This window comes from Stegostoma tigrinum, chromosome 22 (assembly GCF_030684315.1).
Source record: "Stegostoma tigrinum isolate sSteTig4 chromosome 22, sSteTig4.hap1, whole genome shotgun sequence".
NCBI classification, from domain to species: domain Eukaryota; kingdom Metazoa; phylum Chordata; class Chondrichthyes; order Orectolobiformes; family Stegostomatidae; genus Stegostoma; species Stegostoma tigrinum.
This window is the reverse complement of record NC_081375.1, coordinates 39670160-39689825: the sequence shown is the minus strand read 5'-3', so window position 1 is coordinate 39689825 and position 19666 is coordinate 39670160. Positions and strand designations below refer to the sequence as shown.

At 38.8% G+C, this 19666-nt stretch overlaps 1 protein-coding gene across 1 annotated transcript in view; it reads left to right on the top strand.

The window, feature by feature from the left end:
- Window positions 1–1554: 1554 nt before the first annotated feature.
- LOC125463659 (protoheme IX farnesyltransferase, mitochondrial) overlaps window positions 1555–19666 on the top strand; it is a 146719-nt gene continuing 128607 nt past the window's right edge. Inside the window, exons 1-2 of the mRNA XM_048555210.1 lie at window positions 1555–1691; window positions 16367–16503. Coding sequence (XP_048411167.1) covers window positions 1661–1691; window positions 16367–16503 — 168 coding nt within the window. The 5' untranslated portion in view covers window positions 1555–1660. The remainder of the gene's footprint in view (window positions 1692–16366; window positions 16504–19666) is intronic.

Below are 19666 nucleotides of genomic sequence, written 5' to 3'. Positions count from 1 at the left end.
ACCTTCAAGAAACCCATTCCTAACATATGAAAGACTTATGCATCACATCTCAGGCTGAAAGAAAATACAAAGTCACAAATTTAACATTTCAAGGAAGACAAACTTAAATGAAGCTGCTCTTACTGCTGTTACAAGTCCTGAAACTTTTTAGTAGGAGTTCCCAGTGCACTTTTAGTTTCTTATTCGAGCACACTATCAGACAATGCCTACAGCCTAAAAATGGCTAGACCAGAATATGCAATACTAACCTCAATGAGACTAAAGAAAACTTGCTTTTTCATCTGTCCCACTGTGGAATTTCCTAGATATTAACCTCTTATTCCAAAAGAGCAGAGACAAATTCAGAAAAAAAACATCGCAGCCAGTAGCAATCATTGCAAAAATTACATCACTTTTGCAGCAGTATGTGTGCTGCATTTTGTAATTTAAATATTTTGCAGCCAGCTAGTCTGCTACTGTAAAAGTATGTAAGTTACAAAGTTTTTATTTCAGATTTACAGCATCTGCAATTTTTGTGAAGTACATAAGTGTGAGAATTCTGTGGCGTAATGTTAGTGTCCCTTCCTCTGGGTTCAAGACCAACATACTCCAGAGGTATGTAATATCGTCTCTGAACAGGTTATTTAGCAAACATCTGGAGGAGGTATATTGACAGGTGGGTGAGGGTGTTGGGTGCTGGGCAAGTGGATGAATGTTGAAAGTTGGTCAAGCAGTGTAAGGTCAGATCAGAAATTGAGCTGTCGTTGTTGGTATTTGGTGAGGGGTTGTGGAAGAGAGTGGGGTGCATTGAGGTGTTGGGTCTTTAGTTTAAACGATCATCCAGGGGTTAGAGTAGGTTTTTAGTTACAAATAATGTCCCGGATATTCTGATAGTCTAAAAACACATCACCCAACTCCCTTTATCCCTGATAGACCCTCCCTCTATCCCTCACCCACCAACCCTGACATTCTCGATGCCAGAATAGCCGAAGCAATCTGCCACTTATCTGGCACCTTATCCCACTGTTCCCCCCACCCCCAACTCCACAGATACCTGACATGTTTATCCTTTCACAGCAGCTGTCAAAGTGTCTGGCTGTGCTGCTGGACATTTAAGTCTCAGAACAGGGCAGACTGAGTGCTGCAAGAAGAGGTGTGGATTGCCTTCTCCGACAGCACTGCACTAAAGGTGTTAAGATTGCAGGCGTTCTCTGCAATTCTGAAGGAGCTGGGGATCAGGATTTTACGCTGGAAAAGCGAACATCAACATTAACGGAGTTGGGTGGGGGGAGAGGGTGAGGCTGAGAGAAAGCACAGGCACCATCTACCTGGAATTGTCTTTCGGATTATGTTTGCTCAAATTACACCATCGGAGCTGCGGATTTCCGGACCTGCTTTTATCGAGCGAACCGCTCCCACCCCCGGTCCTGTACTTATATTTATATTTAAACTATATTGTCAGATACCAGGCCATAGAAACCTCACAGCCGCAGCTCTGAAACGCTGGGCCTGGTCGCCATGGGAACGAGGCGGTGACCAATCACCGAGCGCCCGGGGCGGCCGGAAATGGGGAGCCGGAAGTGGTTGTCGCGCGAGGTCAGGGAGCGGCGCAAGATGGAGGCGTGTAGTAGGTGAGGGCAGAGGAACCGGTAAAGAGGCCTCGGTCTCAGATATAGAGACCATGTCCAGTGTGTTATGTCAGCTTTTGCCAGGTACGTTAACAGGACGAAAGAACACGAGAGAGTCCCTGAGCTGCTGCTTGGCCTGCTGTGTTCATCCAGCCTCACATTTTATTATCAAAGAACACGACGACTGGTTGTCTGGCGGGGAATAGGAACAAAAGGGAAGGATAATAAAACAGTTGTGTGATTCCCGCCTTACCTTTCTTGTTGACCCTGTCAACCTTGAATGGGGAAAGGATGAAAGCGTGCGAGCGCAGGAGATATTTAGTTGAGATAACAAAGTGTGGAGCTGAATGAACGCAGTAATCCATATCTTAGGGCACAAAAGCTGACGTTGCGGGCCTACACCCTTCATCAGAAAAGGGGGAGGGGGAAGAGGATTCTGAGGACGCTTTGTTATCTCGGATTCTCCAGGATCTGCAGTTCCCATTATCTCTGATAGAATTTTAACCTCATTGAGAAGCCTCTTCCAGGGATGCCGAACCTGAAGAAGTTGCCCTCCTCCCTTCGGACAAACCTCAGGGTATCACTCTCCCACTGCAACTCTCTTCTCCTCTATCTATCTTCTATCCGCCTCCCCCTCTCTCCCTATTTATTTCAGAACCCTCTTCTTCCCTTCCGTCCCCTTTTCTGATGAAGGGTCTAGGCCTGAAACGTCAGCTTTTGTGCTCCTAAGATGCTGCTTGGCCTGCTGTGTTCATCCAGCTTCACACTTTGTTATCTCAGACTTTCCAGCATCTGCGGTTCCTATTATCTCAGATATTTAGTTGAGCTTGGTTGTTTCATCCTTTAGTAACATTTAACACGAAGCCCTCCAAGGCACAGACTTCTCCTAAAGCCCAACATTGTTGTTAAAACATAAACATACACAGTCCCCAAGAGTTAAAATAACTCCTTCCTGGATTTAGGGTGACTCATGGAATGGATTGAAAGTGACCAAATCATTACTTCTCCTATTAGTTTAAATATGTCACTCGTGAGCATAGCCCAAGGCCACGCTTCTCTCAGGGGTTTCTTTCATTTTGGGGCTTTCTGTATTTCTTGCACATTCTCTTTTGAAGGGAATTAGGTTCCAGGTAACATTAACAGACTCGTTCTTGTTCCATCAGCTGTTGGTAACAAAGCAGTTTACATGTTAATAACATCTATATAGTTTCCTTTTGTGCCAGACTGTTTACCATCTTGGTTAAAAGTTCAAAACATTATTCCTATAAGCAGATCATTGCATTTAATAGTTAGAGGCTTCAGTTATTGGAAAGGCCAGATTTTACAATGATTAAAATTATTTTGGAGATCTGACTTACTGTCTGTTTTCAGTTACAGTCTCGCACAATACATGAGCACGTGTTATCGTCTTGTCAGAGATAGTGTAGCAAAGGACATTTTATTGCAATTTTCTGTGGGCTATTTTGACTTGTAGTAATGTTCCCAATTTGACTATATCGTACAAATTTGTAACATGATTTCTCATTCTGGTATGAATAAGCTATGGGTCGTTTCCCAGTTGTAAAATCATGTGATTACTAGGCAGGAGATTCCATTTGAATTCTGAGTGGTCCTGCCAGCTTGAAGAAGCTTTGGGGTAATGATTATGCCTGGGACTCAGTGCCGTTCTATGTGAGGACTATGGCTTTTATGCACTTTGAGTTTGCTCTGTGCTATAAGGCTGCAGTTGCTCCAGGCTCGTCGATAACGTCTACTGAGTACACTGTTTTCTTTTGAAAGCCTGTTGTCTACTTCCTTATTAATGGTGATATCAAATAGGGAAATTGCTTAACAGTATTCAGTTTGGTCTCCAGGTGACAGTGCTTGATAGTCTGTAATCTTCTTGGGGTACAAGCTGATGGAGAACCTCGGTTTTTCTTAAACTGATTTTTAGCCTGAAGGGTTGTGCTGTCTTGGACAAATGGTATGTTATAGTTGCAGTTTTGAGTCTGAATGACTTTGGACCAGGAATGTTCAGTCATCAGTGAAAAGTTTGCAAGAGTTTTTCGTGTGTTTTTGTGCGAGTCTGAAGACACCTGTGATTTTCAAGACTTTTATCAATCCAGAAGCATATATAAACTCCCTCTGCAATATTTTAATGGAGCGATAGAAAACAAAATGAATAAAGTCAGAGCCAAGACACATTACTGTTTTGCACCAATACTGTTTCACGAAATTCTGATGGAACTTGAGCAGTTGCTATTGTGCTTCACTTGTCGATGTTGATTCTCATGAAACCTGTTTCACCACAGTCTGAAATCTGCCTGGGATTTCAAGGCTTTCATGGACTTTCCAAAGTCTATCTTTCACAGTGTTGAATATCTTAGTGAATCCAATAAAAGTGCAAACTGAAAGAACTGCAGATGCTGGAAATCAGAAATGAAAATAGAAATTGCTGGAAAAGCTCAACAGATCTGGCAGCAACTGTGGAGAGAAATCAGAGTTAACATTTCGGGCCCAGTGCCTCTTCCTCAGAATTCTGAGTTCAGCATAGATGATTCCAGAGTTGCTGAGTTTTTCTAGCAGTTTCTGTTTTTGTGCCTGTAAAAGTGATGTCTTAGATGAAGTCTATAAAAATGATGTTGAGGCCTTTTCTTGCATTTGTCTTGAGTGTAGATTCACTTCTATGGTGTCTGTGGTTGCTCAAACTGCACTTCCTCTCTAGGAGTCTTTTTTTCCCATATGGGTGGGTGCAGGCTGCTGAAATTTCTTTGGGTTGAATTTCAGCCTGTTCTTGGACTGAGATCACATGAAACTGTAGTCTTTATCAATTGCCAGTTTGTAGAGCAAGCAGAAGCCTGTTTATAACTGTTCTAGCCAGAATATTCCCAGCAATAGAATCAATGATGCTTTCACAGTAGTTGATGTCTAATTTTTCTGGTATGTTTTTGTACAATCTAATGTCATTACAGAGTTCCTGTGGAATTCTGTTGTAGAGCCATAGAGATATACAGCACGGAAAAATATCCTTTTGGCCCAATATGTCCATACTGACTGGATATCCTGTATAAATCTAGCCCCATTTGCCAGTATTTGGCTCATATCCGTCTAAACCCTTCCTACTCATGTACCCATCCAGATGCCTTTTAAATGATGTAATTGTATCCGCCTTCACCACCACCTCTGGCAGCTCATTCCATACACGCACCACTGAAATTGGAGGTCAGTGGACAGCAAAGGAGGTTATCTCAGAGTACAGTGGGATTTGATCCGATAGGCCAATGGGCTGAGGAGTGGCAGATTGAGTTTAATTTAGCTAAATTTCAGGTGCTGCATTTTTGATAGTCAAATCAGGATACCTCACATTTATCTAAATTAAACTCCATCAGCCACTGTTCAGCCCACTAACACATCTGATAACATCCCATTGTATTCTGTGGTAACTTCCTTCGCTGTCCACTACAGCTCCAGTTGAGTGTCATCTCCAAACTTACTAACCATACTTTCTATGTTCACATCCAACCCATTTATGTAAATGACAAAAAGCAATGGATCCAACACCGATTCTTGTGGCGCACTGCTGGTCACAGGCCTCCAGTCTGAAAAGCAACCCTCCATCACCACCCTCTATCTTCTACCTTTGAGGTCGTACTGTATCCAAATAGCTAGTTCTCCCTGGATTCCATGAGTTCAAACCTTGCTAACCAGTCTGCTGTGTGGAGCCTTGTCAAGCACCTTATTAAGATCCAGACAGATCAAGTCCATCAGTCTGCCTTTATCAATCTTCTTCATCACTTCAAAAAACTCAATCAAGTTAGTGAGACATGATTTCCCATGTACAATGCCATGTTGAATAGCCCTCATCGGTCTTTGCACTTCCAAATACATGTACATCCTGTCCCTCAGGATTCGCTCCAACAACTTGCCCACCACTGATGTCAGGCTTACTGGTCTGTAGCTTCTTGGCTTTTCCTTACCACTTTTCTTAAATAGCACAACGTTAGGCAACCTCCAGACTTCTGGTACCTCATCTATAGCTATCGATGATACAAATATTTCAACAAGGGGTCTAGCAATCTCTTCCCTCGCTTCCCACAGAGTTCTAGGGTACACCTTATCAGGTCCCCTGTCCTGTTCTAACAGGCTAAGAAAGCCTCATAGAGCTTTTTATGTGAAATAGGGCCCCATGCTTCAAGGTTTCAGTGAAATTCCAGGGACTTTGTAACTCTTCTTCTGTTTTATGGCAGTTTTATTTTCCTGCAGAATTAGGTTGCAATTCAAGAGATAACAAGGTGGAGAGCTGGATGAACACAGCAGGCCAAGCAGCATCAAAGGAGCAGGGAGGCTGATGTTTTGGTGTTGCAATTCATTTTGTTTTTTGACAGGCTATTATTGGACACAGTTGATCATAGTATCTTGCATTGAGCTGTTGACACTGAAGAATATTTCAAAGTGGCACAACCAGGGATCCCGAACTGATTGTGTGTTAATATGTGGATTGACTTGCCATCAGGTTGTTTTTGGCTTGATTTGGTGCTCCATACTTGAGTACTTCATAGAAGCTTTTAATGTCACTAATGTCAAAGTACACATGACGTTTTTCTGCAAGTGTAATCCTTCAGTCTTTTTTGATGTTCCTCCATTTACTTTGAAAGGTACAGAATAGAAGACTGCCTCTTTCTCATCTGGTTGACTTACGTAAAACTAATAAACTGACCTTGGATTTTTTTGTCATTTTCCTCACATGCGTTTGTGTTGTACTTGCATCCAGTGACATAATTAGAAGAGCCCAGTACTGAAGTTTTGTGTTTTTTCTGGAGCAGCAACAGCAGTGACATCAGGATGTACCAACCAGTTTGGTCTATAAGGTTGCTCATTATCCATCTTTGCAAGATGATATTTGACAATCTTCAACAAGGGGGAATAAAAACATCACCCCTTTTATATTCAGTGGCGTTACCATCCATGTATTCCGCCATTGTCAACACCCCAGCTGGAAGTGACCCGCAACAGTAATACAGAGGCTTTGAATCCTATGACCATTAGGTCATCATCTGAGGCCATAAGAAACTGGGAACAAGAGGAGGTCATTTGATGTCTCAGGCCTGCTCTGCAATTCAGTAGGGTCATGGCTGATCTGAAATTCATCATGTCCTCTTTCCTGCCCTTTTTGTATAACTCCTTATTCCCTGACTGATTGAGAATCTATGTATTTTAGCCTAAGAGGAGGTAATAGAAACAGGTACAATTACAACAATTAAAAGGCAGCTTGGACGAGTACGTGACTGGAAAGGGTTTAGAGGGATATGGGTCAAACGCTGACAAATGGGACTAGATCAGCTTAGGATATCTGGTCAGCGCAAATGAGTTGAACCGTTGGGACTGTTTCTGTTCTGTATATCTCTATGATTCAATATGCACAAGGCCCATGTCCCCTCAAACCTTTGTAGCAAGGAGCTCTAAAGGCTCTTAACCCTCCAACAAATGAAATTCCTCTTATATTGGTCTTGAATTGGGGCCCTTATATGTCTAAAGTTCCAGGCTCTTGCATGAGGGGAAATATCATCTTCGCATTTAACCTCAGAAGCCCCTTAAGAATCCTTTGTTTCACTGACACCACTTTTCATTTTTTTAAATTCCAATGAGTAGAGTCTCAACTTGCTTAACCTTTGCTCACAAGATAATCCCTCCATACCACGGATCAATCTAGTGAACCTTGTTTGAACTGTCTGCAATGAAGTAATATATTTTGTTAACGAAGGGAACCTAACTGCTCATAGTACTCCAGATGTAGAAAGTTGTAGTAAGACTTCCTTACTCTTATATTCCAGTCACCTCAAAATGAAGGCCAACATGCCATTAACCATCCTGCTTACCTGCCAGCTGTGTGCTAACTTTGTATGTCATGCTCCCAATTCCCTTTGTGTTGCAGTTTGTCATTTTTCTCCATTCATGTAATATTCTGTTCTTTTATTGTCCCTTTCAAAATGAACAACTTCACATTTTCTGACATTATACCCCATTTGTCAACTTTTCGCCCACTTGCTTAACCTGTTACTTAGTGGAAACTTTATGTATCCCTGTTGCAACTTGTCTGAATCCTAAAGTCTGTCCACTATCAACCAGGCCCAAGTCAGGAATTAAAGGAATTTTCTCCACTTGCCCAGATGAATGTAACTCCAATAACACCTAAGAAGCTCAACAAATATCAGGATAAAAATAGCCTGATTGACCCCTCCACCATTGACAGAATAGCAGCAGTATGTACCATCTACACACTGCACTTCAACTCACCACGATTCCTTTAAAACACCATCCAAACCCTTAGGTTGTACCACATAAGAAGAAATGCCTACTCGATCACTTCTTAAAGTCACCTCATTGCTGTATCCCAGACTTTGCATGACCCCATAGTGAAAATTTGAGGGGTGTGGATGCGCTTCAGCAGCTGACAGAAGGTTGAGTGCAGTTGAGCATATTGGTAGCCTGTGATGTAATAGGATTAGGCTGCGACACAATGGAACACTACCACCTGCAAGGTCCCCTCCAAGCCATACAGCATTCTGACTTGGAACCATCTTGCCATTGCTTCACGCCACAGGGTTAAAATTCTGGAACTCCCTTCCTAACAGCTTTAGTGGGGGATATATAAAGCATATGGACAGCCATTGTTGAAGAAGTGTGCTAATTCTTGGGGTCAATTAGGAATGAAAATTTATGTTTCCAGCAATGCCCATAACCCATGAAATTTAAAAAAAAATTAAAAATAAAGGACTATAGAGAAAAGGTAGGAGTGTGAAGCAAGCTAAGTTGCTCTTGTGATGTGGCAAGGACTCAAAGTCCATATGGCAGCCTCCTTTGATGGAGCTATTTTATATTTATAAACAGTATATTGCCAGAGATTACTTTTGGGATGAAATGTGAAATTGGGATCTTGCTCACCAACTTGTGCATCCAAGTAATCCCATAGAGATGCTTAGAAGGAAAGGGGGGATTTTTCAGTGCTTTACTGGTTATTTATCGATGTTTCAAACCTTGCTGTATGTAACTTTTCTGCTGATGTTGCAATAGTGACTATACTTTAAAAGTACTGAAAATAAAAATGGAAAATGCTGGGGATACCCAGCAGGCCTGGCCACTCAAAAAGAAAGAGAAAAAGTGAATCCTGTATCAGAGATAATGGGAACTGCAGATGCTGGAGAATCCAAGATTACAAAGTGTGAGGCTGGATGAACACAGCAGGCCAAGCAGCATCTCAGGAGCACAAAAGCTGACGTTTCAGGCCTAGACCCTTAATCAGAGCCTCTGATGAAGGGTCTAGGCCCGCAACGTCAGCCTTTGTGCTCCTGAGATGCTGCTTGGCCTGCTGTGTTCATCCAGCCTCTCACTTTGTAACCTTGTATCAGTTCTGCTTAACTATCATAGACCTAAAGTAATAAGTCTGTTCATAAATGTCAGACTTGCTGAGCGTTTCTGGCATTTTCTGTCTTATTTCATGTTTCCAGCATCTGCAGTATTTTGCTTCTGCTTTAAAAGTACAATACTTAATTGATTTTGTAGGTTTTTTTAAATAGTCTGAGGTATTGGCATGTATTAATGTGGTAAATTTAGTTGATAAAATTTCAGTTTTTGCACGCACCATGTCACTGAAATTAGAAACTAGACATTGGATAGGAGAATCATTTGAAGAATGAGTCATTTCTCTCTCACGGCAACCGGTTTATTGGCAGTGGATAGTGCTGGTTCTTTGCTTGGCTTTGCCAGCAGGAAGTGGTTCAATAAAACCTAAACAGAGACAAAAAAGAAACAGATGCAACAAGTTCATGGTAATTGGTAAACCACATTACAAATGTATACATTATCTGAGTTGTTCTTATTTAATTATGTGAGGATATTAGTAAAGGTACTCAATTTTTGGAGCCTGACTGCAACTCGGTAATTCCTCTGTGTATGTTTCTGGAATATGCAGCTGCCTTAGCATTTTTGATGGCTTCTACATCACTGGATTAAGGATAGCTTTTGTGAATCAATGTGTATGCATTAGTTTGGCTTCTAATCATTGTTTTAGTTGCTCATTTATTTGTGATATCCATCTGTTTAACGACTATTTTATGCTTGATTTTCTTCACAATTAAATATGCTTCAGAAAGATGAACATTGAAAGCTTTTAGGCTTAGGCTAATACAGTGCTATTGACAGTGGTTATGGAGTAATGGAAAAAGATCCATCATAGCTTAGTCAAACTAACCTAGTAAGCAATCAGCTACTAAACCTACTTTAATATGACTGCAGACAAGCTGTTTTGAATTTCATGGTGTAATTTCTGAGTTAAAAGTTCCATTTTGGTGCTGGAGGTTGAAGGTGAATCACAGGTGACAAATTCCATCTTTGTTTCAACCATTTCTTTTTATCTAAACATGAGACATTAAATTAAGTAATCATTTGAGAATTGAGGTGATTTGAAGGCAAGAAGATAAACAGTGCAGTGGAAAATGCAAGAGATTAGTCAAGCCTGCTGTGAGGGTGTAAAGGAAAGCACAATGTTAGATGATAAAAATTTAATTTAGCAGAGTTGATCAGAAGAGGCTGTCAGAATGAAAGTTAGTGTTGAATATTAGGAGGAAGTAAAATTTCTTATTACCAATTTAGTTATTAACCTAACCAGAGAATGTTGAGCTGATCTAATCTCATTATGCAATGCAGTGTTGGAGATGGGGATGCCACTATATTAATCGACTGAAGTATCACAGTGAGCTAGCGCCTAAAATATCTACAAAAAAAGTGAACTTTACAATTTAATTTGAGAATCTGTCACCTGCAATGTACAAGAGCATGTCAAAGTGAACATTTCTGCTCACCCTTTGAGGGAAACATGGGAGAAAGATTGGGTCATGAGCAAAGAAAAGTAAGACTTAAAACTTCAACACAGTTCAAAAGGCTAGTACTTAATTTCATTTGGGTGAAAGGCCATTTTGTTGCATGTTATTGTTACAGTGCAGAAACAGGCCATACAGCTCAATAGGTACTTGCTGGTGTCTGTGTACCACGTAAGCCTCCTTGCAGAAGCATCTTCATTGAATGCTATAAACATTTCTCCTTGATTTAGTTATTAGCTTCACCTTTAATCCATCCATAATAATCACCTGAAATATTTCTTGTGTTAGTGAGTTCCTCGAACTACTTTTTGGATAAACAACTTTATCTTGAATTTCCTTTCAGATTTTTGTGGGCAGTCCTGTATAAATTGCTCCTAATTCTACTGTCACTTATAAATTGGCAATATTTTCACTATGTTTATCCTGTCAAACCCTTTCACAAACTTAAAGATCTTAATCAATTGCCCCTACTTGTTTTTAGAGTTCCAGCTTCAGCATTTCCTGTTGTATAGTTCTCGCATAATGCTAGTAAATCCTCTTGGTACCTTCTCAACTCTGTCATGTGTATAGCATTTTTAAAAAAAATTGCTCATGGGTATGGGCATTGCTGACTGGATCAGCATTTATTACCCATTTTTAATTGCTCTGGAGAAAGAGAAGGTGATGGTGAGCTGACTTTTTGAAGTGCTGTTGTCCTTGGAGTGCAGGGACACCCACGGAACTGTTAGGAAGATTGAAGAATTTGATGTTGTCAAGGTGAACCAATGGCAATAAAGTTCAAAAACCAGGTTGGTGTGTGACTTGGAGGGATGCTTGCAGGTAATTATGTTTCCATGCTTCCACTCTCCTTGTCCTTCCAGTTGGTAGAAGTAGTGAGTTTGGCCAGCCCTATAGAAAGATACTTGATGAGTTTTTGCAGTGCTTCTTATAAATGGACCATACGGCTGCTACTGTGCATTGTTGCTGAAGGAAGCGAAGGTTGTGGCTGGATTGCGAATCAAGTGGGCTGCTTTTTCTGGATGTTGTCAACTTTAAGTATTGTTGAAACTGTACAAACCAGGCAAGTAGTGTGTGTTCAGGAATTGAAGAGACAGGATGCAAGTGAGTCACTACTGAATTCTTAGCTCTTGATCCAGTTAAATCTCTAATCAATGCTAAACTTTCATGTTGATAGAGAGGGGCTTCAACAGTAGTAATGCCTTTGAATGTCAATGAACATGTCGACCAGTAGTGTTCAGAATACACCAAAATCTATCCCTTAATTGAGTCTCAACACTTTATATTTTTGTTGATAGTTTTTTTTAGCATTTTTTAAAAATCCTGATTTTTTGTTTCTTTTGATTTCTTTTGCTCTCTAGAAACTGCATGAAATTAGGTCACTTTTACTTCTGTTGTACTTTACGTGAGATTGAGGTCTTGCATGGCCATTTTGGGTGAATGTAGAGTTTTCCTGATGTCCTGACCAACTTTGCTCCTTCATTCTGAGAATGTCATAATACTGCTTTCAGTGCATGTTCTTTTCTGAAGCCATACAAAGGAAAAAGTTGAGTGCATTGCCCCTGTCCCAATATAAAATGCTGCAAAGGAAATGGGGTTAGACAGCAGCAAAATGGAGTTTGCAACTGCAGTCTTCTGTCCTGGCTCAGCTCCCAGACATCAATGATACGTAACAATAGGTTAATTTTTCCCCTCTATGACCAATTTTTCCAGGGATTCTATTTTGGAAGCTGTGGAATTAGAATATCTGGATTAAATATTGTACTGCGACCAAATGAATCATGGCAGGACAGCCCTTTCATTTCCCACGTCACTCTTGAACGCCTGGTTTCTGGCATTTCTGTAATTGGTGCCAAGGGGCTGTATAGGCACTTAGAATTAAATACTGTATTTGTGGAGAGCTTCTGGTAACTATTCGTATGGAGCAAGAATAATGAGAAAATTGATCTGCTGTATATAAAGATTCAAGACAAATCCCCTTTGGAATCTTTTTTGATGCATTTGCATTAAAGCAAGTGCATCGGTGTTCTGGAAAATTGAGTAAATTGTTGTTTAAGTGATTTTTTTGTGATAAATGTGCAGGACAATAAATTAATGCATCAGTAGTCTAATGATTTGTATGTTTTCTGCTAAAAGAAATTGGGTGTAAATATCTTAATTGGTTACTTGAATTAATGTTTTCTTAGGTAAGGGAAATGTCTGAAATTGAAGATGAATTATCTTGTCAAGCATTGAATTAAGTCACTGGTTTGAAATTAGCATTTTTTTGTGCTGGTTACAGTTCATATTTACACAGGACAAAACCAAATTATAACCATCTGTTTTCTGGGCAGTTTTTAGTGTGTGAAATTGTTTGAATATTTTGATAAAACGACAACTATATTGATAGCTTTCAAGAAATTGTGTTTTAGAATATGAGAAACTACAGAAAAAGCATGTTTGTCTTTCAGCTTACATTTTTTGGATGACTTTACTTAAATTGTTTTTCTTGAAAACCCAAGTGGCTAAATGATAAGTAGATTTAAAGTAATTCATGGCTATTGCAGTTATATTGAGACATCAGTTTAAAGCCATACAAGCTGTCTTGGAATCATGCATCTTTGATTTGTGAAAGGGTAATTCTATTAATTAGTGTTCAATTCTTGATTGTCCCCACAGTTGAATATGTGTGCAACTCTCAGCATTGAAGAATATTTAGTAGATGGCAGTGATTTGCATGGCTAAAATTCATTTAGCATCGATACAAAAGTTGAGAGGAGGAGAATGTATCTTGATTAACTGGGAAATTTTTAATGTTGACTTCACATCCCATGGCCACATATTCACACGTCACTCTCAGCTAAAAAGTAACTGCTCTTCCATTTGAAGATCACTTGGAAGAAGCATGAAGAGTACCAAGTGCACAGAATCTTCTTTGATGTTACCTTCAATGTTCATCAGAATGTGTAGCTTGGTAGCAGCACTACAGTACTGGCTGAGGTGATCGAGTAACATGAAGGACATACCAGCCTTTGCTGGCACAGTCTGGCAGATAAGGGAACCAATAACACATAAGCCTTTTTGAGCTCATGCTCTCCTTTTATTTATTTAAATAGTATTGGCAGAAGTGACAATTGCACAATCATTGCAGAGACACCATCCCATATTCATGTTGAGGACATCCTTGAACACGATGCGTGCTCAATGGGATAAAAGAACAGCTTAAAACTGGGTGTCCATGGGGAGGTGAGCTGTAAACAGTAGCAAAATTATTGTATTGGAACCCAATCTGTGATGTCAGCATATCCCTCAACTTAGCATCAAGTTAGAAGATCAACACTGGCTCAATGAGGAATGTTCAACATCAGGGCTACCTAGAAATAAGGTTCTGGTACAACACATCCAGCAGATAGATCACAAGTTTTGAACCCTGCTACATCCGACCATGACAGGTGATTGTCAATTAAACAACTAATATTTGAGAAGTCCATCTTGTGAGTGAAAAAGATTTAAAGATTTACAGCTATCCTTAGATGTAGAGCAACGCAACGCTGGATGTGCCACGACCTGCAAATTCCCCTTGGTTCATGAAGCTATATCACCATTTCTCTACTTTTACTTAGAGACAATATAGGAACTCCTTCCTCTGCCACAAGGTTGGCATTATTTCAAAGAGACGGTTCACCAACACCATTGTGAGGGCTACTTGTCATGGGCAACAGATAACTAACAAAAATGTATTCAGGAATGTTAAACAATGCCATACCTATCAGAGGCAAGACTTAAACATTTTACTGTTATAATGTAAAGATTTTATCATTATTTTCCAGCATGTGCCTTCCTTCATGCCAATTATCTTTCCATTTATTGATGTAACATTGAGAATGAAGAACAATTGTACAAGATGATAGATCATTTACAAGGAAAAACCTAGTTTGTAGTTAGGTTGTCTACCAGAAAGGTGAATGAATGTTATGAGTTTAATATTTCATTTTAAATTGAGGTGATCTGCTTGAATGGTTACAACAAATCCCACTGATTGATCTAACTGAGTCAATTGCAGAAGTCATATCAAAATTAAATGGTTTGTGTGCCTGAAAAACGTGCGTTGAAGTAATGTTGAAGCTACAAGACGAATGCATCATTTTTTTTATAGTGATGTAGATTTTCAGTCATTCAGCACTTGCCATTCATTAAACGTACAGTTTCATCCTATTTTCAAGGGATTTTGAAATGCTTCGTAACATTTTAAAGAACTCATGTGTGGCACATTTTATTATTTTCACTTTAGTGTGAATCAGACCCAATGTCAATAAACATGAATCAACAAATTTCTTTCACCTGCGTGATTCAGAAACAAATTTTATCAGCAAAACACTTGTGCAAAGCCTCTTACACTGTCATCGTAATACTTGTGATAGTGTAGTTTTCCATAATTTCTTTTCAATCAATGAAGAACCTTGTTTTGTGGTCTTCTGTTAAAACTCCCACTTTTTTAATATATCCAAGTTATTTACATTGCATTCTTGGTTTTATTTTAAACGGCTTTTTAGCCCATTTGAACAATGTCTCCTAGGGCTCCTACAGTTGTGCATGGATCATCTGCCTCCAAATTGTCTTTGTGTTTGCTAACCTTTCAGCTTTCACATCTTAATTATCTTCCTGTCGGTTCTGCTTCCAAGTCAAGTGTCACTGGTTCACATGGATTATTGTTTTTTACAAAGAAATAAAGTGACAATTGATCTGTTTACAATTCTTGTGCTTTTTGGATAATCTGATAAACTATTGCAGATTTCACAAACATTTCAAAGAAATGACAAACTTTCTTTACTGTAATGTTTTCAGATCAAAGGTGGTCACTGAAGCTAGTATACTATCTTGTGGATTCTTAGGAGTAGTAATTAAATCAAAGGGAAACTGCATTTTTGTTAGTGGAAAAGTATTTTGATGTTCCTATTGATATCTTAATAGAACATTTGTAGGCCAGACATCAGCATTTTAATTATTTTAGCAACAAATTTGAGTTCTTTTGAGCTGAATATATAACATAATAGTTGGCATGAACAGTTTTTTGGTTTTTATGCAACACATGCCGATCAGCTAAGTCCTTCAAAATTTTGAATGACTTAGGATCTGTTGCATGTAATAACACAAGTAACAAATGATAATATCAATGTTGAACTAACTAACCCTAGAAGGCGGGCAGAATGTTTCATATTAAAATGTGATGTTAATCAGAAATTATATTCAAACAAAGATGATTTATTACACTAGAGAGTCCATGTGCATTTAACATCTTACTAAGTGAATGTTATGAACAATAAATGCATTGCCCTAAGGCTGTTTGTTTAATGTATTAACTAAATACTAAAGAGATTAATTGGGATGCTTAAGTTCAAATTAGTTATAAATTATGATACTCCTAAAATCACTGTAATTATTTAGAAAGCTTCTTGACTTTGATAACTACCTAAAAGTTATCAAATTGCAGGTCCTGACTAGTATACACACATGAGGGTATGGAGATGTTTCAGCTTGCATGTGGCTTTCCAAGCTAGGAAAACCTTTCTCTCTAATTCACTGAACTGTTAGTATTGGGAGATCCATCATAGTAACATTGAATAACTACTGGTTGTGAGGATTCTACATGATGGAATCCAGTGTAGTAGAACTCCACATAACCCAGTAGAAAAGGAGTTGATATATGTCCTCATCTGTCAGCGTTTTGTGATATATTTATTGTCTATCTAACTGAAGTAAACGGTGACACTGAAATATTAAATGGTGAAAACAATACAAATTTAAGTACTGAGTTTATTTCATATTCTTGTGTGTAGGTTCTTGTAGATAAAAGTATCGCATATTTTAACTCTTATTAAAGTTTTGTTCCCTGAAGTGTTTACAGTTTGTTTTCTTCTGTCTCCTCAGGTCGCTTGGGAGTGTCTGTTTTTGAAACACTTCAAAAAGTAACAATCATAAAGCAGTTTCCAAAGGTTATCCATCGTTACAGATCAGGCAGTCATGAATGGTTCACGTTTGAGCATTTTACAGTTCCTAAATGCCAGGTTAGTAAATGCACTTTGAGTGTTCGATTGGTTCTGATATTTTTGGGAAACATGTACAGGTTTCTTGAACACAATGTAAAATAAAAGGTCGCGTATATGCAATGGGGATAAAGCAAGTGTGGGTGTATGGACAATTCAATGTTTATGCCGTTTCCAAACAACTTCATAAGTTTTTTAAATGTTGTTTGTTTCCTTTTGCACTGAATGGTATAAGTGATGTTGCCTGACCAATCACTAAATATTTTATAGTATCAAAAAGGAGGAAGTACCATGACAGAGCATGAGGAATGCAGATATCCTGATTGTATTGACAACACCTTTTGGGATAGCTATATCCTCTATGTAGAAAGTTCACACCCACTGCTGTAGACAGTAAGGACTGCAGATGTTGGAAATTAGCCCACTGTTGTATTGAATAATTAAAATGTTGCTTTCAACATGAAATTGATCTGGGCCTCCCACAAAAAAAATCAGCATTCTTGAACAGAAAAGAAATCATTCAGATCATAAAAGATGGTTCCCTACTTAAGTATTTTTAAAGTACTTTGTTTTCAATTTCCTTTATTATAAGATTCTTCTGCAGAGTCCAGATAGCAAAAATAATATAATATGGTTTGTAAAATTCTCTCTCTCCTTTAATGTTTCCTGATTCATATTGGTTATCTTCTGCTAGTAAACAAGGGTTTGTGGACAGAGAATTCTCATCAGTTCTCTGTTATCTTGAGTTTTGATGACCAATGTGTTTGATACTTGTCATTGTTCCTGTCTGGATTAGTGCCTCGCACTTGTGTTCACAGTTTAGTACATATGAAAAATAAGCATTTGCTTCCATTAATGAACTAGCTCTCAGAGGGTTCTTATCTGCTAGTTCTACTCCTGGCCACTTGATTCCGATTTCTATTTTCTTCCCTTCCCAATAAGCCTTTTCCATTGGTCATTGAAATACACGAACTGTTGTGGCTCCTCTACCAATAAATTGGATTCTTCTAGACATTCATTATCACCAACTTTCCAAAGCTCCAGACTTGATAAAGGAAATTATTTTGTTATCCAGAGCTGCTAAAGTTCTATAACAATTGATGTATATTCTGCTGTATATTATCAAGCAGTCTGGATGTATTTTAGTGTCTTAAAACTGCAACATAAAATTTATGACTAAAACTGAAGCAGGACAGACTTAGAAGGCATAATGGTAATTACGAAGGAATGGGGACTGAATCAGCTGGAGTGGACTGGGAAGTGGATTTAAGGCTGTTGAGAAATAATGACAGACTTTTAAGTAAATACATCATGTCTCATAAACAAAATTATATCCGAGTGAGGATGAAAGATTCTAGGATGGGTTAACCATAGAAGTTAAAGAAAGCATCAATTGGAAGAAAAAACATACAACATGGCAAAGGTTGGTGGAAAGACAGAAGATTTGTGATGTGTTAAAAACCAACAAAAGTTGGCCATAAAGAATTAAGAGGGAGAAAATAAACTTTTAGGGAAAACCAGCAAGCTCCATCTAAATGGATAGCAAGAGCAGCTTTACATACTTCGAAGTGAAGTAAGAGACCAACTTGAGTGTAAGTCCTTCAGAAAATGAGGCTTGAGAAATAATAATGTGGGAGCCAAAAAATTCCAGGTGAATAAATATTTTGCACCAGTTTTTTATATTGATAGAAGACACTAATGCCATTTCAAAAAATACTAAATAGTCCACAGGAAAAAGAGGGAATGGGAATAAATGCAATACCCGTTACAAGAGAAGCAGTCCTGGAAATACAAGTGGGGTTAAAGACTGTTACATCCTATGATATTAAAAAAGATAGCAACAGGGATAGTGGATGCAATGGTAGTAGTCTTCCAAGAAACCTTAGACTCTGGAAGAGTTCCCAAGCATTGGAAAACTGTCAATACAACAGTCTTATTCAAAAAGGAAATAAAATAATAAGCAGGAACTATAGGCTAATAAGCTTAACATCCGTTATTGGGAAAATGTTAGCATCTATTACAAAGGATATAATGGAGCCTTTAGAAATGTGGAATGTAGCCAAGCAAAGTCAGCACGTCTTCATGAGAGGGTGGGCATCATGTCTGCTAAATGTATGATAAGTGTTTAAGGATAGAGAGAGGAAACCTGTAGATGTCACATATTTGGATTTCCACCTGGTATTTGATAAGATACTACATATTAGGCTATTTAATAAAATAAGAGTCTGTGCTGATGAGGTTGTACATCAGCATAGATAAAAGATTTGCTGACTAATAGAAGATACGGTCAGATGTTTGGCAACAGCAGGCTATAGTCCAACAGGTTCATTTGAAACCACAAGCTTTTGCAACGTTGCCCCTTTGTCAGGTGAAGTGAGGCAAGGGAACTATATCCAAGACAGCAACCGGAAACTAGTGGTGTGCCCTGGGGGCTGGTGCTAGAATTATTTACAACATGTATTAATGACTTCACTGATGGAAGTGAATATGCTATAGTCACGCTTGTGGGTGACACACAATAGGTGGGAAGGCAAGTAGTGAGAACAACACAAAGGTTGTACCAACGGATGTAGACAGATTGAGTGAGTGAGCAGAAACATAGCAGATGGAATATAATGTGGTAAACTGTGAAGTTAAGCATTTTGACAGGGAGAATGGAGAAGCTAGTTATTCATTACATGGAGAAAAACTTGAGGAAACTATAGCACAGAAGGATTTGGGGGTCCTTGTGCATGAATCACAAGGCTAGCACATAATTTCAGGTAATAAAGAATACAAATAGACTGGCCTTTATTTCAAAGAAGATGGATTATAAAAATAAGGACATCTTGCTAAAACTACAAAAGGTACTAGTTAGACTGTACCTGGAATACTTTGAACTTTTTTGGTCCCTTTACCTGAGGGAAGATACTTTGGTATTGAAGGCACTGAAGACAAGGTTCAATAGGTTGATCCTAGGTATGGATGAACTTTCTGATGAGGAAAGGTTGGATAGGTTGTACTTCATTAGAGTTTAAAAGAATAAAAGAGACCTTTCTGAAAGTAAGATTCTTAGAGGGATTGACAGAGTTGATGTGGAGATAGTGGAGTAGCTCTGGACCAGTAGGTCCAACCTCAAATTAAGGTGTTGGCCACTTAAAACCCAGATAAGGATTCTTTTTTCTGATAGCAGTGATTCTGTGGT